Here is a 22,259-nt window from a genome sequence, read left to right as displayed (position 1 = left end):
GACTCAGCTCGCAGTCTGGGGGTGCTCCTGGATGCGTCGCTCCACCTCACATCTCAGGTGAATGCGACAGTCAGGAGCACTTGTTATCAGCTTAGGCTGATATGCCAGCTGCGACCCTACCTGGGCCGGGGGGACCTTGAAACGGTGGTACATGCTCTGGTAACCTCTCGTTTGGATTCCTGTAATGCTCTCTACATGGGGCAACCCTTGTACCATACTCGGAAGCTCCAATTGGTTCAGAATATGGCAGCGAGACTGGTCACTGGTTCGTCCAGGACCAGCCATATAACCCCAATTCTTAAAGATCTTCATTGGTTGCCTATTCGCTTCCGGGGGCAATACAAGGTGTTGGTTATTACCTATAAAGCCCTACATGGTTTCGGCCCAGGGTACTTGGAGGACCGCCTCTCTCCATACAATCCGCCCCGCACACTCAGATCAGCCGAGAAGCAACTGCTGCGAGTTCCGGAGGTAAGATATTTTACTACTGCACAGAGGGCCTTTTCCATCTCGGCCCCCAACCTCTGGAACTCGCTTTCCGGTGAGCTCCGCTCGGCCACCTCTCTGGACCAATTCAAAAAAGGGCTTAAAACGTACTTCTTCCATCAGGCGTACCCCTAATATCCCCGAAGTAACCCCATCCGTCTCCTCACTATTGCACTTGGGCATGTCACACTTTCTCACCCTCGATGGCAAACGCAAAATGCCCCTTTGAAGAAACCTGCCAAGACAACACCACAACAGGTTAGCCTCAGGGTTGCCATAAGACAGAAACAACTTCAAGGCACACAACAACAACAGGACTTAGAAATGCCTGGAGAAGTGTTTTCTCCAGTGCAACTCTATGGTCAGTTTCCAGCACAATCTCTCCAGAGAGACTAGGGATTCCTAGAGAGAACATATTGATCAAACATGCAAATAATCAAAACCGCAAAAGTAAAAGCAGCAAATCTGGAGGTTCAACTGTATATAGGATAATATATATTTAGGAATATATAAAGCAAAGCCTAAGGAAAACAATTAAAGATCAGCATAAAATACAATTGAATTACCATATATATTTTTAAAAAAACACCATGCAGTTTAAAATGATAAAAGCAGTTTTAAGAAGCAGTTGTTAAAACGGTTAAGAGGTGATATGATGGCCTTGTTTAAGTATTTGAAGGTGTGTCACATTGAAGATGGAGCAAGCTTGTTTTCTGCTGCTCCAGAGAATAGAACCAGGGACAATGGGTTCAAACTAGAGGAAAGGAGTGTGTTGAGAGATCTTGTGTTTGAGACTAATTGAAATTAAGAAGTTGGCAGCATGAACTTTCATAGACCTCAGTCTACTTCCTCAGATCCATTTGATAGAATGGGGGGGGGGGGGTAAACTATATTTTCCACCCACCAAATGCATTTCAGGAAGTAGCCTGGAGCCTGTGAAAGCTCATGCTGCCCACTTTTTCTTTTCTGTTAGTCTCAAAGGTGCTGTAAGTTCTCTCTATGTACTGATTCTACAGAGTAACGTGGCTATACCTTTGAATAATAAGAACAGCAATAATGCTGCCAACTTCTTTCCTCCGGAGAGTCTTGAAGGTGCTACAAACAAGACCTCTCTGCGCACTGATTGTAGAGACTAACACGGCTATGTCTTTGAAGCCTACCACTGGCTAGAGGAAAAGAGCTTCCGCCTCAACGTTAGGAGGAGCTTCCTGACGGTGGAATACGCTGCCTAAGAGAGCGGTGGGTCCTCCTTCTTTGGAGGCCTTTGAGCAGAGGCTGGATGGCTGTCTGTCAAAGGGGGTGCTTTGATGGAGAGTTCCTGCATGGCAGAAGGGGTTGGGATCTAGGCTTAGCCCAGCCACGTGACCCTCCCTCTCTCTCCCCAACTGAGTCGGAGAGAACAGGGGAGAGGGGGGGACTGGGGGGAGTGGACGCTTTGCATGAAGAGATTCAAAGGCCAACGCACCGCGCAGCAGGAGAAAGAGCAGCAGCCACGGCGCGCGCACCCTCAACGTTCTCTTCCTCCTCTTTTCAGCCACAGCGACGTCGTTGCGCATGCGCACTCGGCAGAAGCAGCCAGGCGGGTACTAGCCCTTTCCTTTCCCCCTCCGTTTCCCAGCATGCTCCTCGGCGCCGCTCCCTCCCTCCCTCCTCCCTCCCTCCCTGGCTGAGTGCGGGTGGGACTAGCGCCAGCAGGGAAGCAGCCGCTCCTCCCGGCCGCGGATGAGGATGGAGCAGCGGAGGCTGTAATGGCGGCCGGCGGTGGCAGCAGAGGAGGCGGCTGTGCGCTGCTGCTGCTGCTGTGAGGGAGCAAGAGCGGAAGCGGCGGCGGAGGAGAGGAGGAGGAGGCCGAGGAGACAATGGAGGAACATCCCGGAGCCAGGGCCCTTCAGCAGCAGCAGCCGCTGATGCCGCCCCACGCCGGGGCCGCCCTCAGCCCAGGCCCTTCGCCGCCTCATCCGACGCCGGTGCCTCCCTCGCCCCCTCCCCTGCTCCCCCCTCCGCCTCCTTCGGCCCAAGGCCCGGCTCAGGAGGCGGCGGCGGCGGCGGCGGCGGGGGCCTCGGAGGCGTCCCGGCCTCAGCACTACACCATCCCGGGGATCCTGCACTACATCCAGCACGAGTGGGCGCGCTTCGAGATGGAGAGGGCGCACTGGGAGGTCGAGAGGGCCGAGCTCCAGGTGAGGAGGAGCAGGGGCCTGGGCCGGCCAGGAGGGCAGCCAGAGGGACCCAGCAGCAGGAGCAGGAGAGGGTCGGCCCGGGAGGCCTTCCTTCCCTTCCCCTTCCCGGCCGGGGCAGCCATTTTGGTTTCCGCCATGGCGCCCGCCTGGGCCTCCTGTCAAAGTCCTCTGGGAAGAAGGAAGTGAGCCCGCTCTCTCTCTCTCTCTCTCTCTCTCTCCGTCCTCCTTGGGATCCAGAGACACAGCCCTGTCTCTATGCAGAACCAGTCCCTCCAGAGGGGTCTTCTGGCGCCTCCCAGGCTCAAAGGAAGGAAGAAGACTCTCCCTCCAGATTGGCCAGGGCCGGGGGCACTCCCCGTGTTTCTACCCGAGAGAAGAGCACTCTCTAGGGATCTCTAGCTCCTCCAGGGAAACAGACGCTGGCCATAGGACTGCCCTGGAGGAGCCACAAAGGCCGAGAGGAGGCTCCTCTCTAGGAATCTCTAGCTCTTTCAGTGCAACCTTTAGTTAAAGTTGACCATAGAGTTGCACTGGAGGACCTAGATGTTCCCAGAGAGAACACATCAATCAAACCCATGAATAGCCAAAGCCACAAATATAGAGGGATGAGTGCATTTCTTTCTTTCAGTCGTTCTCCAAAGGGCTGCAAGGTCTCTCTCTATCACTGCCGCCCTCCCAGATTTGAGAGACCCCTGGGCCTCCCTTCCCCCTCACTGGCTCCTGTCTCTGACATCCATGGTCTCCCCAACGCCTTCCCCTGGAGCCTCCCTGGGCTTGTCCCCAGCATCCCTGAACCTTTTCACACTCCAGTACTTTGGTTCTGCTTTCAGGGGTCCATTTTGCATGGTTTTTTTTAATGGTACTGTTCGTTTAAATTCACATAATACACATAAATACATAATATTTATATATTAATACACACACACACACATATATAGTATAATAGCAATACTTATATAGTAATACTTATGCTACTTAATAATACATATAATAGTTACTGATACTTAGATATATATATATTAAGTATTATAAAAGTAGTATTATATAAGTATATATATATATATATATATATGTATAATAACAATACTTATATAATCATAATACTTAATAATGATATATATCTAATAATGATTGAATTCAAAATATAGCCATGTTCGTCTGTAGAACCAGTATGTACTGATTCTCTGCCTTTCCTGGTACTAGTGCCTTTTCTCATGAGTCAGGCCTTCTCTTGATGGGACCAAAGTATAACAGCCTCATTTTGATCATCTTGGCCTGTTACAGACTGCCAAAATAAAGCTGCTTCGGGTCTCTTTGGAGGTATGCTGTTTAAATGATGCATGGGTCCTAAGAGTCCGGAGGTTGTGCCAAAGCCAGACTCCATTCCTAAGCACTGGAGTGCAGCTTTGGTGCAGCTTCCGGATTCTTAGGATGCATGCATCATTTAAACAGCATACCTCCAAAGAGACCCAAAGCAGCTTTATTTTGGCAGTCTGTAACAGGGCTTCCAGGTAGAGTTCATGCTTGATCTGTTCAAGGACCCATTTGTTTGTCTTTTTGGCTGCCCATGGGATCCTCGGCACTCTTCCCCAGCATCACATCTCAAATGAATTGATTTTCTTTCAGTTTCCTTCATCGTCCAGCTTTCACATCCATACGTGGTGATGGGGAATACAGTAGCTTCTACGATATTAACTGTAGTGTTCAGTTGTATCTTTACTCTTTAGGATCTTGTCTAGTTTTTACATGGCTGCCATTCCCATTCCTAGTCTTCTTCTGATTTCTTGACTACAGTCTCATTTCTGATTAATGTTTGATCCAAGATATATGAAACATTTAACTATATCAATTTCCTCGTTTGTCTAGGTTGAATTTATGTAGGTCCTTCATGGTCATGATTTTTGTTTTTTATGTTCAACTGTAAGCCTGCCTTTGCACTTTCATTTTTTGATCTTTCTTGGTAATAGTTCTAGGTCTGTGAGGGTTTCTGCTAGTATTATGGTGTTGTCGCTATATCTCAGATGGTTGATATTCCTTCCTTCTATTTTCACTCCTCCTTCTGTGTCCAAGCCTGCTTTTCTTACAGCGTGTTCTGCATTTATGTTGAACAGGTAGCGTGTTAAAATGCAGCCATGTCTGACCCCTTTGCCAATCGGAAACCGTTCTAACAGTTGCCGCTTGTCTTTAGTACAGATTTCTCATCGGGACTATCAAATGTATTGACTTTCCCATGTCTTTAAGAGCGTTCCATAGTTTTTCATGAAATTATGCAGTACCAGCTTCTTTCTTTCCATTAATCTCCAGGGTGCTACCAAGTCCCTTTGCATAATGAATTTGCTGAAATACTTTTTAAAGTAGGGATGCACATCTTTGATGGGTCTTTGAAGCAGTTTATAGCCCTTGAGATCCTATTAAATCTGAACAGACTGCCCAAAGGCCAAGAAACAAAACCAGAAATTGAATCACATCTGACCTATCTATGAGGAAGTAGACTCAAGTTTATGAAAGCTCATGCTATCACCACCATATTTCTTTCATTTAGTCTCTGGCCTCTCTACTCCAAACATGCATCTGAGGAAATAGGCTGAAGTTACAACAGCTCAAGCTACCAGCTTCTTTCTTTCCATTAGGCGCTTTCCGGCCCAGCACTTTGCGCCGGCCTGGATACATGCTAGGGTTGCCTTGGGGCATCCTTTACAGACGCCCCGCAACCCTAGCACATACCTGCAGCGTGATAACGGTGGTGCCCTGTATACACGGGCGCCGCCATTATGACGTCACACAGCTGTTCAGAATTTCAAGCCATGTTCGTTCCTTGTCATTCTCTGTAGTTCTCTTCATTCAAGGATTCACCAGACTAAACCCTGTTTAGTTTTTACTATCAGAGGAAATGTTCAGGTGTGGCATATATACATGATCAGCAGAGAATCCATGAAGGGGTTAGTAAATGAGCTGGATTGTGGATTTCTTTAACCCTTGTGCCTTATGTTATTGTTTTTTGTATATGTGCAAAATAAAGAATTGATGTTGCAAATTCAGCTATTACCTAGGCTTATGTAAGCATCCAAGACTGACCAGGGTTTCTGCTATTTACTGTGTGCCATCAAGCTGCCTTATGGTGATCCCATGAATTTCATTATGTTTTGTTAGGAAGGGAAATCTCAGAGTTTTGCCAGTTCTTTCCTTTGAAATATAGCCTACAATACAAGGTGGTGAATCTGGATTTCTCATTGGTTAATATGTGAATTGTCATTACATTGGATTTGTCATTGTCTAATACACAAATAGTCATTAAACTGGGTGTATAGATGTAAAGATGCATGCATCTGTATCACTAAATCTGGATGTAGTTTTTGGAATGGCAGGTTTATAATTTAAAAGAATAATAATACATTTCTCCCTCCATTCTCACGATTTTGAAACTTGCATCCCTTGCTTATGCACAAGGGACGGATGGAGGAGGAAACAATGGGGCGCGTACCCGAGGTGCATGCCTATGCACTCCCACAAGGCTTGAATATAAGCAAAACTCCATTTTTGTGAGGGGGGGTCTGGAATGGATCCCCTGTGAAAAAGGAGGGGTGACCATACTTTTTGCTGACTTTAGGGGGCACTTCCAACAGAAATGGGCATGAAAGCCTTCCAGATATTGTTCAGGTACCATTGCTCACCACTGGCTAGTGCTTTTGGGAACTGAGTCCATCACCATCTGGATGGGTGCATAATTCTTATCTCTGATGTACACAAAGATGGAGGATGCATATATGTCTTTGTGAGACTAGCAGAGCCACATTTTGAATTCAAAATTAAAACATAGGATCTATTTTTATAATATCTTGCCTAAACTTTTAAAAGAGTAATAGTCTGGAAATGTCACAGCAGATTCTGGATTACATGAATGTTTATTATTTTATTACAGGGGTTGATGTAGAAAGGGTGCTGGATCAAGCCTCTTTGTGCCTATACACACAGACCAAAAGGCCCATGTTCCATCCCAGCCTGGCGTCATCCTATTGGGATGATGCAGGCAATTAACACCGAGCCAGGATTGGCCAGTCTTGACATTGATCTGGCAGGTCCAGATTGATCCCAGCCCAAGGGGCCTTAATCTGATCCAAAGAGAGCAGATGTTTGCTGTGGAGTTTCCTAAATAATACAGTGACAGCTGGCAGAGGGAAGGACAGGATGGACATGGCAGTGGCAGGTAAGGGGCATGCCGCCACCATGAATCCACAGTGCGGGCTGGTTGGGTGCGTGAACACCTGTTGCTGCACCAGCCTGGGTACTGATCTGGGGGGAAGCACAGGCAGGATACCACGGGGTTAGCCAGTGATATTCTGCCCATTTTTAAGGCCCATATGTTTGTATTAATAGACTATACCACTTAGAGTTACATGAAATGAAGGACAGGGCAGTGGAGTATGGAATGCTATATGACTAATATGGTATCTGAAGTCCTGCCACCTCCTACCAGCTAGAATAGATAGTGATGCTTGGAATGGGAAGAAAATTACCTTAAAACTAATCAACAGCCTCCACAAGGATCATCAAAGCTTTGGATCTGATGGCTTTAAAGGCACTCTACTGCAGATTACTCTCTGTGAAGGCCTTCCCTTGGTTACTGCTTGTAGGAATACTGCCACCTGTAGCCTCATGCCAGTGGAGCTATCCATAGACATAGTATGAGCCTGCAGAAGCAGTATAGCTCCCCCCACCTGCAAATGTGAATCTCTGCCAAATCCTAACCCCTCCAACAAGTAATATGAAGGGATTAGGATTTCCCTGTAAATCATTTCCCCTTTGACAGTTTGCTCGGACATGTTTGAACAGGACACTCTGGTCTGGCTTGCAAATACAGCTCGCTTTCCCACCCGCAGTGGCCACCCACCCATGTGGATGAAAAACGATACATGAGGGAGAACATAAGAATTTTGTTGAACATTTTGGAATATTATGGGAAGCATAACGATAAACAAATTGGTATAATGTTCATTGATCTGGAGAAGGCTTTTGACTCAGTCAATTGGCAGTTATTGTTGAAATTATTAGAAAAAATCAAAATAGGGAATAACTTTATCAATTGGATTAAAAAATATATCACAATCAAAAAGCTCAAATTAGAGTAAATGGGGAGAAGACATCCTTTTTCAATATACAAAGGGGAACTAGACAAGGTTGTCCATTATCCCCGCTGTTGTTTTTGTTAGTAATGGAAGTATTGATAAAAGGAATAAAATCCAACGACAAAATTAAAGGGACAAGAATAAAAAACCAAACTTATAAAATTCGGGCTTATGCAGATGATATAATTCTCTTTGTTGAAGATCCAATTGATAATATTAATAAAATCATGGAAATTCTAGGGAACTTCGGAGAAGTGACCGGGTGTAGAATTAATAAGAATAAATCAATGATCATGACTAGAAATATGAAATCAGGGGAGGAGAAGCTGCTAGAAGAGGTCTCCGGAATCAAAATTGGGGAAAAACCCAAATATTTGGGGGTACAAATAACAAGTAAAACAACAGATCTTTTTGAAAATAATTACAAAAAATTATGGGCCAATATAAGACAAGATCTGATGAGATGGAATAAATTAAACCTATCTATTATGGGCAGAATAGCCACGATTAAAATGATGATACTCCCAAAAATTTTACATTTGTTTCAGATGCTACCAATTTTGATTCTAGAGAAGATATTCAAAGAATGGGACAGAGATTTGGCAAACTTCATTTGGAGAGGAAGGAAAGCTAGAATTAAACTCAAATTACTGCAAGACTCACGGGATAGAGGAGGATTAAACCTGCCCAATCTCAAACTTTACTTTGAAGCATGCAGTCTGACCTGGCTTAAAGAATGGGTAAATTTAGAAAATAACAATCTATTAGAGATAGAAGCAGAAGGAATGACCTTCGGCTGGCATGCTTACCTGATTTATGAAAAAGACAAACAAAACAAATCCTTTCAGGAACATTGTATTAGGAAAGCATTAATAAAAGTCTGGAACAAGTATAGAAATAGGATATTCCCCACCATAGAAGGTTGGGTGTCACCCCACGAAGCCTTCTATAGGAAAGAGATGGTTAGGGAAGGAAAATGGTATAGATATAGAGATCTTTTGGAAAACCATGGAGATACTGTAAATTTGAAGTCAAAGGAGAAAATAAATAATGATGGTTGGAATATCAATTGGTTTGCGTACTCACAAGTTATGAGTAGGTATAAAGAAGACACCAAGCAACGAAAGGTAGAGATTAAGGAAGGAAAGTCAGAACTAAGGAAATTAATGTTGGATAGTCTGGATAATTCGATCGGGAAGATATACAAATTATTATTGAAATATGAAATGGAGGAAGAAGTGGTTAAAGAGCATATGATTAAATGGGCAAAGAACATAGGCCACCGCATAGAACTATCACAATGGGAAAAAACTTGGAAAAATAATTTCAAATTCACAGTTTCTCAAGGACTGCGTGAGAATTTCTACAAGATGTTTTACCATTGGTACTTATCACCGGAAAAAATAGCAAAAATTTATAAACTAAATAATAATAAGTGCTGGAAATGTAAAAAAGAAATTGGAACCTTTTACCATCTTTGGTGGACTTGTAAAAAAGCTAGAAACTACTGGAGAGAGATAAATGGCCAAATTAGTGAAATTTTAGGGAAATCAATAAACTTAAATCCAGAATTATATCTGTTAGGTCTTTTTGATAATGAAATGATAGGGAAAGATGAAAAGATTTTATTTTATATGGTAACCATAGCACGTATTTGTTATGCCCAGAAATGGAAGAATGAGACTTGCCCAACAATGGAAGATTGGATGCTCAAATTATACGAAGCAATAGCAATGGATAAGTTGACTTTAACCTTGAGAAATGGACAAGGAAATCAAATAAACGAGGAATGGGATAAGGTTATAAAATTTTTGGAACAAAAATGGGGTCGAACTGCGATTGTTTTTATAACCTGAAATTAGAATCAGGGATGAAATATAAGATTAGCAAAAGGAATTTATATATATGTATCTTTTACGGCTTTACTAATATTTATGGGTGTTGTTTATGATATGTATATAGAATAAGGAATGTAGGATCCACTTTAAAGAGATAAAGGATCAGAAAGTCAAAACATACACTAATGGATCAGGATTGGTATAGGAAGTCATTATTTGTTTATATAAGAAGCTACTAGTGAATTGAAGAAAATAAGAAATAATCTACGAAGAGTTTAGAGATTAGAATAGAAGAATGTTGATTAAGATAAGAGGAAGATAAAGTAAGTGAAGAGGAAGGTAAGAGTAGGTAGAGTTTTGGATAAGAGAGAGAGATAGGAGAAAGAAGTGATAGAGGAAGGAAAGTGGAAAGGGAGAGTTTAAGGTAAGACGAGATGGTTAAGATAGGATATAGAGAATAGAGAGAGAAGTAACGAACAAACTCTTGTAATAGAGCAATAAAACTAGAGCTTAATGTATAGTTAATCATTATATGTTTATTTTTTGTATGTCTTGGGTGTATTATTATTGTTTTTTTTTTGGTCTGTTTTGTTTTTGTTTTCTTTCATATTGGTTTGTGGTCATTATTGTATTATACTGTATATATTACGTATAATGTGTATTTTTAATAATAAAAATTTACTAAAAAAAAAAGAAAAAAGTGTGTGCTCAAGACCCATTATAGTCAATGGACAGCACACTGCCATTGACAGTAATGGGTTGGGAAAATCGATGGATGATCCTGTATGGCAGGCTCACTTCTGCAACTATAAATTGTAGCTTCCTTTCTTAGTTCATCTTACCTGCCTAAATTACTAGTATACTAGTATACTTTCAAAACTCAGGAAGATTATATTCTTGTTATTTTTTAAAAAAATTTATAATAGTAATCTTAATGCACTTATGTAGGAAATAAATCATCCTTTTCTTTAACTTGACTGAATATAGTTTCCAAACTACATATTTTCCCTCTAGTCAGAAAAAGACCAAGACAGTGAGTGCCTAAGACAGATCCCAACATGCAGCAAGAAACTAGTGGCAGCTAAAAACTGTTTCATGCTGGCCATTGCAAGATTGTGCCATTACTGGTAACACAAACTCTTGAAGAGCTTTCCACACCCTTCAAGGTCCAAGTTTGCCTGGTTGAATGAGGAGTAAGCTTGAATAAATACAGGGTGTCCAGAAACTTATAATTACAATTTCAATTGTATATAAAATTGAAATTGTAAAGATAATTTTAGGCACCCTTTAGTGCAATAAATTCAGTTAGGGCATTTTGAAAGTGCAGTTCCCCTAAGGGATTCCTGACCTGCTTCATCAGTATAGTTCAGTGGTTTCCAGCCTTTGGTCCGCCATTTGTTTTGGACTTCAGATCCAAGAAACCCTCAACCAGCTTGGCTAACAGGATTTATGGAGCTGAAGTTCAAAATATAGGAGGACAAAAGGTTGGGAGCGTCTAATACAGTTTAATTATAGAACATCAGTCCATTTATTTGCAATAGCATAGCAGCATTGATATCTCTGAGCACATTGCATTGGCATTTGTAAATTACTTTACATTGAGACTTGTGTTCTTACTGTTTCTTAAATATTAAATATTATATACACTGTAATTCAAAAAGAATCATAAAAAGATTATGGCAGAGTAACCTGAGTTCCCCCCTCCCACTGCAATGACTAAAAATATTGCTGTCAGCCTCATTGAAAACTTGTCAAAGTTTCTTGTCAGTATAGAGAAGTCCTACTCCTACACTGAGTTTCAATATCTCCCTCTACTACCAGTGGTGCCGCAGACTTTTTCCTTATCCCACCCCCTATGAGTAAATTTCCCACGCCTTAAAAGAAGATAACTGAGTTTATTTGAACAAGGGGATAGTAATGTAATGACTTAGGGCCAAAACAGATCGCCTCTTTGCTCTGGCTTGGGGCAGCATCAGAGTACGGAGTTTGGATGCTGCAAACTCTGATGCCATCCCCAAGCTGGCGTCACGCTGCCAGCACACCCACACAGCGGGCAGCTTTGCAGCACTCTGGCAGCATGGCATTTAAACGCCACCCACTGCAGAAGTGCCACAAAGCAGCAGCTGTGGTGGAAAAGCTGGCTTTTTGCCCTCAAAAAGGAGTGGCATTTTGCCACCTCTTTTTGGGCCTGCAGCCCTGATCCAGCTTTCTCTCGGGCGGCTTGAACTCTTCCCTTTCAGGGCTGTTTAGATGTTAAAATACTGCACATCAAACATGAAAGTTATAATTACAAATTTTGTACAGGCATACCCCAGTTAACAAAGCCTCTGACAAAGAAGCTCCTTTTAATACGTTCCCCCTCCCCGCCCTCCTCTTTTCCTCTTTGTCCTATGTCTAGATGAAAGTTTTTAAAGACACTATTAGTTTTGGGAGAGGGGTGAAGAACTGGAGAAACACAGATGTTCAGGTGAGGTTGCAGCAGAGTGCCTATAATAAAGATGCAATAAAGTTTGAGCTGGAAAAGAGCAGAATACTCCTCAGCTGCTACTCCAGTTACGTATAGCAGACAAAGTAACAGCAGTTTCCTCTAGAATCCCTTACTGAGCAGGTGTGAACAGCAAAACAGAAAAAGGGGGAAAGTGAATTAGCCTGCCTCACCAGCTATCCCTATCATGTTTTTAAAAACAGACCTCTAAATTTGGTCACCAAAATGAAAATAACAACAGTGAAGGGTGGTGAAAGGTCATCTCTGGATGTATTTTGGAAGAAGTTTTCAAGTGGTTTCTGGAAGTTTCAAAACATTTTTGTTTATCTATCCAAAACTTACCTGTCCTAATAGTTTTATTTTACATGTATATACTGTTAGTTTGGAATAAAAACATTGGTGAAACATGTTGAACTGCTCTTCTTTTTTTGTGGTCTAGGAACCTATCTACTTTCCATGTTATTTCTACCTCTAGTATCAGATTTTCATTTATTTATTTGCCTTTTCCCCAGATTGGGACACAAAGCAGCTTACAAAAATTAAAAAATAGTTAAAAATCAACACAACATAAAATGTTTTTTTTAATTATACAGTAAAAAAAAAACTTAAGCCAGGTTAAAACATATATTAAAACACACCCACCAACACAACGATTATTAATATTCAGTGCATTGTGTAAGATGGGCCTTATATCGTTACTCATCAAATGCTGGTCAGAATAGAAAAGTGTTTGCTTATCTGCGAAAAGAAAGTAGGGAGAATGCCAGTCTTAACATTTCTGGGAAGGAAGTTCCAGAGCCTGGAGCAGCCACTAAAAAAGCCCTCCCCCATGTTTCCCCCAGTTATATCTGTGAGGATGATAGGACAAAGGGAAGGGCATCTCCAACTGACCTCAGAGCATGGTAATATCCAGGAACTCATTTAATTCATTAATTGAGGTATATCTGTATTCTTTTGGGGCTGAAAATCACATGGCCCTCCAGAGGTTATTTTATTTGGTTGTTTGACCATCAGCTTTGGGTAGCATAGTGTTGAGAAATGCTGGGATTGGAGTCCTGATCTGGAATGCAACATGGTTCTTATGCTAGCTGTTAATGGATAGAAGTCTTAAAACTGGAGAACCTATGGGTCAGCCAGAGGAAAAAGGAAGAGCCTATTGTGACCTTGGAGAAATTGTCATCTGCTCTATGTATTATTTTTTTTCTGGTAGCAGGAGGAAGTGCTAAAAACTCATCTGTTCTTCTTTACTTAACACATTCAGAGGACCGTTCCAGAAAAGTCTATTCTTTACAAACTTTACAGAGCTGGAAGTTTCCCTCACCATATTCTAGAACACACAGAAGGATAGAAACGATCCTGTCAGTCTTGTGCTCCCCATTTCAGAGAAGCTAGATGCATCAGTGATCCCTTCAAGCCTCTCTTCCTAGCTGAGGAGGAGGTGAAGGCTTGTCTCTGGTGCTGCACTGGACACTTGTGGTATTCAGAGCTGTCGAATGGACTGAATTCTTTAAATGATAGTGAACAGACTTTATTTAATGGGTTGATTAGTACACAAACACACAAATTACTGTTATATATGAAGCTTAGAAATGGAAGTAGATTTTGCTTTTCAAAGAAATAGTTTTCTAAAAGGAGAAAAATACCGTATAAGTAATAAACAAGAAAAAATGGTGTGCTTGAAATTAAAACTATATAGAAGATAGAAAATTTCCATTACACTGTGTGCTGTGGCAGAAAGACTTTGTAAAAATGAGATTCAATACCATCTAAAAATCATTATGTATCAAAGCGGCTGGGAGAGCCAATTACATTGCAGAAAGTGTAAACAACTATATGGACAGCAAAATATAGCAAGTCCTATGGTTTTAGTGCAGTTTTTTAAAAAGCATTTTGGTACGTTAGCAATTTCTTCAGGGTGGCCATCTTTCTGGAGCAGCAGTACTTTCAGAGCAGACGTCACGTTTCTTCCAAGGCTTCAGGTTGTCCATGACACCTCAGCCCCAAGGAGCAGTAGGTCAGCATTATTGCTGGTTTTTATCTAATCAACTGAAGCAGCTACATTGGGTTCAAACAAAATGCTATGGGACTTTTCTGTCTCAGTGTATGAAATGGTCTTGGGGCTAGTAGAGAATAAACTACAGTCACGCCTCCGTTTTTGAGGACTTGAAGTCCACGGTCTTGATTATTCACAAAGGGGCGAGCCCCATTGGCTAAAATGGTGTGCATGCCTGTGGAGCACACGCAGGGACATGCGCAGGAGTGTGTGGCCATTCAAGCTAATGGGGTTTTCGAGTTTCCGTTTTTGCCGTGTGTGTGTGTGTGTCCAGAACGGATCCCTCCCAGAAACGGAGGGGCGACTGTAATGGCAAAATACAGTAGATTTGTAGGGACCATTCTTGGCACAGTCATTCTCTCTTTCCCCCCTCTCCCTCCCTCTTTCTTAAATGTTCGTAGCATTTGGCTGAAACTCAGGCCACTTATATTTGGTTTATATAGCAAACTCTTACAATTTTAGTTATGTCTAAAATGAGTATGGAGCCATTGTGATGTAGTGATTTGATCATGGACTACGACTCCATGGAAACCCACTGGGTGACTTTGGGCAAGTTATACTCTCAGCCTTATAGGAAGGCATACTTAGTAAATTTGCAGATGACACTAAATTGGAAGGGGTAGCTAATAACCCAAAGCACAGGATCAGAATTCAAAATGACCTTAATAGATTAAAGTTGTTTGACTTTCTTTGGTAGATTATCACACTACACTCTTACAATAGGGCTATGTCGCTTTAACTACTCTGGCTGCCTCCTGTTGCATTCTGGGACTTGTAATTTAAGTAGGGACATTTAGAATATTCAGCCAGAGAGCTCTTAAGCCTCACTCAATTACAAACCCCAAAATGCAACAAGAGGCCGTCAGAGCAGTTAAAGTGACCTAGCAGCATTTTAAGAGTGTAGTGTGATAATCTACTTGGTTAGCTTAGCTTACAAAACGATGCTTGACAGGAGAATATGATGTTACCCTATACGAATTACTTGAAGCTGTTGTTGAACTTTTAATAGAAATATTGTTTAAAAATAATTAGATGTCTTTCTCAAAGAAGGTTAACTGAAAAACATTTAAGAGTTAAACAGTGCTTCCTCCCGACAAGTAAAGACTTCTGTTTCTATAGCTGTTTGATGATTGTAAAAGGTCCAGGAGAGCCAGAGTGGCAAGGAGGTTTGAGTGTTGGACTATGACTCTGGATAACAGGGTTTGATTCCCAGCTTAGCCACTGGATGACCTTGGCCAAGTCACATGCTCTCAGCTTCAGAGGAAGGCCATGGGAAACCTTCTCTGGGTAAATCTTGCCAAGAAAGACCCATGATATAGTTGCCTTAGGGTTGGGTTGCCAGAAGTCAGAAACGACTTGAAGGCACACAGCAAGAATAATAAGGTCCATACCATCTAAACATTGTGCTGGATTTTTCTAATTGTTGTGTCAGAGTGTGTGCGTTGGTGTGTGTTTAATGTTTTATGTTTTGATGGGTGTTCAATTTTTTAATAGCTTAATTTCTTTTAACTATTATATTTTGTGAATTTTAATGATGTATTTTTTAATCTGTTCTAACTTAGAGTTCTGCACAGGATGTTGTTGTTAGTTGTTTCACACTACAGTTGGCCCCCCGTTTTCATGGGGGATCAATTCTGGACCCCCCCCCCATGAAAATGAAGGCTTGAGCTTATTTAAGCCCCATAGGCTTGAATGGAGTGCGCCCCCGGGCACGTGCGCTATTGCAGATAGCATATATTCAAGGGCACGGATCAGATCAGACATTAGGAGGAACAACTGAAAAGCCATTTTTGGATCATTTCAGAAAAGACACTGATTAATTTTGATTCTGAACCTGTGCTGAGATTTGTCTGAATACATAACGTGGTATTTTATACAAACAAAATGTTTCTCTAAAAGCCCTGATACAAATCAATTGCCATCCTGAGGTACCTGCTTCGGGAATAACTTATTACTTGCTTAAAAGGTGTTGTTGTTTGATCCAGGAAAGTCTGTTTTTTGCATTAAAAAGCCTGACATTAACTGTTCTGCTGTAAATCTGTGTGTGTGCATTTGCGCATACATGTCTGCCTGTTCAAGTTGCCTGTCAACTTACTCCAACCCCCATGAATTTCACAGGATTTTCTAAGGCAAGGAATTTCAGAGGTAATTTTGCTAGTTCAATCAAATTTGTCGTGGTTCTGTCACGTTCCAGGGAAGAAATAGGCATTGATCTTTTTCTAAAAAAAGAAGTGTCCAATACCATTAAACCTTAATAATTAAATACTATTGTGACACTTTACTGAGTTTTAGGTAAAGTTCTGTTTTTTTTTTAACTTAAAAATGGATTCCAGGGAGTATGAACAAGCTGAAAAGTTCATTCCAGCAAGACAGAAGAAGCACTCTGGGTTGGAAAGTTGGCATGTCTAGATAGAAATGGGATTCCACTTGTTTTGAAAGAATAAGTTTTCTGCCTAGGGGTTCTTCAAGATTTGTGGCTATCTGAGGAAGCACAGCAGATGGAAATGTTCAGTCTCTCAAGTGTGACATTATCTGAACATAGCAGATCTTGCCTCATGTACTCATATTTTGATTTTATCCAGATTAGAATACTTCTGTGACTTTACATGAGCTGCTGACAATTCCCCCTGCCCCTATACTGGTGGCAGCCTGTTCATTTTGTAGCTTAATCTGAAGAATTGATATTGACCTTTGAAGCATGCATAGGTTGGACCAAGTTACTTGTCAAACAACCTGTGCTCTGTAAACCTTTCAAAACATTATGATCTGTAACAGCGGCTGCACTTATTTGCCTGGTATTGGTAGTGACTACATTGGTTGACTTGGGCAGGGGGATCTTTTCAACATTTGTCACTTACTTATGGAATTCCTTCTGCCAAGGTATACTTTCATATCTTTACCAGTTTTTAAAAAACTTTTTTGTATTAATAAAAAAGAAATCATATATTCAAACATATAACAGTAAACAGACATTAGTTATATACATCAAAACTAATAACTCTACGCTTATGTCATATATCATAAGGAGCCAGCGTAGCATAATGGTTTGAATGTTGGACTGTGACTCCTAGTTCAGCCATGAAACCCACTGGGTGACCTTGGGTAAGTCACATGCGTTTAGCCTCAGGGGAAGGCAATGGCAGATCTCCTCTAAACAAATCTTGCTAAGAGAAAATAAATTAGGTTGTGTCTGAGACAGTGCAGGTGCAAGTATTCTTACACAAGTGAGGAGTTCTTGTGCAGGTATTCTTATACAAGTAAGGACCTTTTTTGAGTACCCCAGCAATCTACGTTGGGGGAAACAATCAACCAATTCTCTTGTGTAAGGTTTAGATCAGATACAAAACAAAATACAGGAATTTGTTTTATATGATACATGTTAAGGTAGTTTCTTTTAGCAAAAACATGCAAGGCTTATATAGTGCCTTAAAGACTAAGTTAGTTATTGTAGCATAAGCTGTTGTGAAATAGAGCCTGGTTCAGCAAATGCAGAAGCATTATTTTGGGGGGAAGGGGGAACAGAAGTGTGTAGTGGGTTCAGATGTTGTATAAAGCAAAGTAAAGAAGACCCCTCGCCCCCTTTTCTCATCACACTCATCTATCCCACACACCATTCTATTTAGCAGGATGTCCCCTACCCTTAAGGGGCCGGATACCTTTGGCTGTTTATCTTGAATGACATTCCGAATAATATTTCATGATGACATGTTTATCTTATATAGAAATGTATGTCTTGCTCTACTGCCCGTATAACACTCAGAGTGGCTCACACCAACTTACAACTACTGTGCAAGAAAAACTGTATATTAAATAAAAATACAATGAAATACAAAGAGATTACAAATATAATAAAAATATGAGGGCATTGGAATTAGAGATTTCTGTAATGATTTAAAGATATCATTTAATGAGTTGGAATATGCAGAAATTTGATGTAATTATTTTTTGAAAGGACTAATGGAGAATAATCTCAACTCTAGGACTAATTTCTTTGTGATGGTACAACTGCTATGCAAAGATTAATTTATTATAGCAGAAATATTATGGTAGTGAAGTACAACATCTTAGCAATAACTTTGTTGGGAGTCCAGTTGCAGACTTGCAGCCATCATAAACATGCTAATATAGTGGATCCTTCTCATTTGCAACGGTTCAGTTCTGCTCCTGCCATGGATAGCAAAAAAAAAGTGGATGGTCGCACCCCATATTATTTAGTGGCAGTTATGTTCATGCAGGCATGTCTGTGCAGACATATATGTGCACTGCCATTGAATAATATTGGGTGTGGCAGTCTCCATGTGGTCAGATCTGCAGATCGCCAGACTGCCAATACAGAGGGTCCACTGAAGCTATAAACATCACAATCTATCTTTATCAGTTACAAAATTCATTTCCTTCATAGTTTTTTTAATTTATAAATTTACTGGTGAAGTGAACTAATTTAATAAATTCCAAGATTATGTGTGGGTGCCCCCTAGTGTTTAATCTGTTCATGCTTTCTTTATTTAAGGAATATATTTAACTGACTATATGAATTCCTTGATCAGACTGTTGCTTTGCTCCCGCTGTGTGTGCTAATTTCAGAGCTTGGAATATTACTTATAAAATAATCTAATTATTTAAAATAATTCTTTGCTGGTTGCTTTTGAAAAAGCGGATTCTTGCTATCAGAAGAGTGATGCCTTATGTTGCTAATAACTAGTGAGTTGCTTGTTGATTATTAATGCTTTTAAAAATACACTAAAAATACAAGAATCAATTGTTCATTTAAATCTTGCATTTTTTCCAAGCATGACTCAAGAATTACTGCAACCCTCCTCAAATGACCCTCCAAAAATAACATTTTAGGATTAACAAACATTTTATCATTTATTTATTAAACAAACATTTGATTCTTCACCATGATTAACAAACGTGATTAATAAACATTATGTTTCTTTCAAAATTTGACAATGCGAATGTTACTTGCCTGAGAAAAATCTATGAAATTTGCGAGGTCACCATAAGTCGACAGGTGACTGGAAGGCACAGACATACACAGTAACATCTGTTATTCAAAGTAATGTAATATAGGCCATGTTACTACCAATGGTGCAGCTGCACTATTTAATTTTAAATATAACTGTCATAATTGTCACAGACAGTTACTGTATAATCAGAATAATTGTATAACTTTATTCATAGACAGGTTGGTAGATACTTGCTTAAGATAAGTTTTGTTATGGAAGGTTGCTTGCCAAGGAAGAAGACATTTGTTAGAAAAATCTGTTGATTTCTAATTTGTTATCTCCATTCTTGACTCTTCATTGTTATGATAGCATTGACATATCATGAAAACTGGGGGGAAATAAAAGTGATTTCTTAATATAGGTTAAAAGCTTTCTTGATTCGCATAGATTCTTACATACACCTTATTTGAACAGATTGCAGTTGAATACAGTGACAGGTAGGCTGAATGTCAGTGGCTCCCCCTTCTCCTTATCACAACCCACTTGTCTCAGTTATTAATGTAATCACTCAGGTGGGAGGAATACATGTGGTTTCAGCTGACACTAATCTTTTTACCTCTGGAATATGTTGCCTTTTGTGTTCGTCTCTAAAATTTGCTGTTCTCAAATATTCAAATAACTTGTTTTCTGACAATGGCATCTGAATAATACTCTTCAGCAATTTGTAGTGCTTTCTACTTTCTCAAGGCTGTTTAGGGAAGTTGGAAGCCAGTATCAGAAGGTAGCATGTAATGTTAGCTGCTTTAATTCATGTACAGCTTTAGCATCTGCAATTCTATTACTTTTATTACTTTTCTAAGCTGTTCAATTGAATTAATGTTAAATGCCTGATTAATTAGAACCCAAAGTTAAACAGAGCTCTTGCATAAGGTGACCCCATACAATTTCCACAGATCCACTCCTCGCAGAGTAGCTCTCTTTGCTGTATCCCAGACTGTTTCAAAGTTCCTCCATATTCTTAGGGCCTAAGTGGAAATGAAATGATAGAACTTGTTGTGAGTGAAGCCGTATTTGCATAGTGCCAGTGCATAAACCATGTTCATTTGCTTCATTTATATACACACACACACACAAACACTCGTAGTATGTGCTTCAATGAAAGATATAGTCAGTTTATACTGTATAAGGTCTGTTAATCTAATACTAATCTCAGGCCCAACAGTATGTGACTCTTGAACAAAACTTAGTAAATGAATTTATATGTAGAATCTATTTTCAAAGTTTATTTCAAATCTCTTAGAGAGGAATATAAATAATAGGAATAGAGATAAGGTAAATATGACAGAATCAGATTTTTCCCTTGCTTTCTTTGTCAGTGAGGGGTTTGGCCTAAAAACCTGTTCTTTTTCATGATCTCTATGCCTCATACAAATGGGTTCTAGCATTTTGAATAGGTTGATGAAATTAAGCAGACCAATGTATTTTGTGAAATAGCTTAACAATATTTTAGAAAACAGCAGTTTAATCTACAGAATTTTCCTCATTCATGGTAGTTCAGAACATATGTTTTGAAAATCACTGTCAAAAATATGTGTTCGTGCTGCAGTCCTATGTCAGCCTAGCCCATTGTACACAGCAGGGTTTATTTCTGACTAGACAAATATAGGTTGCACTGACAGGGTCTAAGGAGGGCTTTTTCAGCAGGGGTTTGACCACTGCTATTTTTAATCTGTTTCCATCCAAATTAAAATTAGCAGTGGTCAAACCCCTGCTAAAAAAGCCCTCCTTAGACCCCCTGATTCATAATAATTATCGGCCCATCTCGCTGCTGCCTTTCCTGGGGAAGGTGATCGAGAGAGCAGTCGCTTTTCAGCTTCAATCAATCTTGGATGACACCGATTTTCTGGACCCATTTCAAACCGGCTTCCGGGCGGGCTATGGAGTTGAGACTGCCATGGTCGCCTTAGTTGATGATCTCCGTCTGAGCATGGACAGGGGTAGCGTGTCCCTGTTGGTGCTTTTGGACATCTCAGCGGCTTTCGATACCATCGACCATGGTATCCTTCTGGAGCGCCTGAGGGAGCTGGGCATCGGGGGCACTGCTTTGCAATGGTTCCGGTCCTATCTCTTGGGCAGATTCCAGATGGTGGAGCTGGGGGACTGTCGCTCCGATAAGAGGGCCCTTACATCTGGTGTCCCTCAGAGAGCGATTTTGTCCCCTATGCTATTCAACATTTACATGAAACCGCTGGGAGAGATCATCCGGAGACACGGGGCGCGGTGTTCTCAGTACGCTGATGACACCCAAATAGTCTTCTCTGTGTCTCCGACTGATGTAGTAACTAAGGATGGCATCTCTCCTCTAGATGCCTGCTTGGCCTCGGTAATGGGCTGGATGAGGGAGAACAAACTCAGTGTGAATCCAGGGAAAACGGAAGTACTGGTGATAGGTTCCCCAGTTTTGGGTGGTGAGATCTGTCACCCGGTCCTGAACGGGGTCACGCTCCCCTTGAAGGACTCGGTGTGCAACTTGGGAGTGCTTGATTCGTCGCTCCAGCTAACATCTCAGGTGGATGCGACGGTCAGGAGTGCTTGTTATCAGCTTCGGCTGATACGCCAGCTGCGTCCCTACCTGAACCGTGGGGACCTTGAAACTGTTGTACATGCTTTGGTAACCTCTCGATTGGATTTCTGCAATGCGCTCTACATGGGGCAACCCTTGTACCAAACCCGGAAGCTGCAAATGGTGCAGAATATGGCAGCTAGACTGGTCGCTGGCAGTTCCAGGTCGGACCATATAACACCTATCTTAAAAGATCTTCACTGGCTGCCTATTCGCTTCCGAGCTCAATACAAGGTGTTGGTTTTGACCTATAAAGCTCTAAATGGCTTGGGCCCAGGGTACTTGGAGGACCGCCTCTCCCCATATAATCCGCCCCACACACTCAGAACGTCTGGGACAAATCTGTTGGAGGTCCCCAGGTCACATTTTGTGAGGACCTCACAGAGGGCTTTTGCCATCGTCGCCCCCTCTTTTTGGAATAAGCTCCCTGTAGAACTTCGCTCCGCTGCATCGCTTGATTCTTTTAAGACAAACTTAAAAACGCATTTATTCCGGTTGGCATTCCCACCTTAGCCAATTCAT

General features: G+C 41.3%; 2 protein-coding genes across 5 annotated transcripts in view; one reads left to right on the top strand and one right to left on the bottom strand.

Moving 5' to 3' along the window:
• The window catches only part of AP4S1 (adaptor related protein complex 4 subunit sigma 1), a 29,794-nt gene extending 27,686 nt beyond the window's left edge, over positions 1-2,108 (bottom strand). Inside the window, exon 1 of one of the 2 annotated variants that reach the window (XM_089522057.1) lies at positions 1,952-2,108. The gene's annotated coding sequence lies outside the window, so the exon portion shown is untranslated. The remainder of the gene's footprint in view (positions 1-1,951) is intronic. The other variant, XM_089522060.1, reaches the window with a different exon arrangement.
• Positions 2,109-2,213: 105 nt separating this feature from the next.
• The window catches only part of STRN3 (striatin 3), a 64,810-nt gene continuing 44,764 nt past the window's right edge, over positions 2,214-22,259 (top strand). For all 3 annotated transcript variants that reach the window (XM_089522056.1, XM_089522055.1, XM_089522054.1), the window contains exon 1: positions 2,214-2,666. In XM_089522056.1, coding sequence (XP_089378182.1) covers positions 2,346-2,666 — 321 coding nt within the window. In that variant the 5' untranslated portion in view covers positions 2,214-2,345. The remainder of the gene's footprint in view (positions 2,667-22,259) is intronic.

The sequence above is a fragment of the Sceloporus occidentalis genome, unplaced genomic scaffold (genome assembly GCF_023333645.1).
Source record: "Sceloporus occidentalis isolate IW3139 unplaced genomic scaffold, rSceOcc1.0.p SCAF_4, whole genome shotgun sequence".
NCBI classification, from domain to species: Eukaryota; Metazoa; Chordata; class Lepidosauria; order Squamata; family Phrynosomatidae; genus Sceloporus; species Sceloporus occidentalis.
The sequence above is the reverse complement of the archived record's forward strand: the minus strand, read 5'-3'. Positions and strand labels throughout refer to the sequence as shown.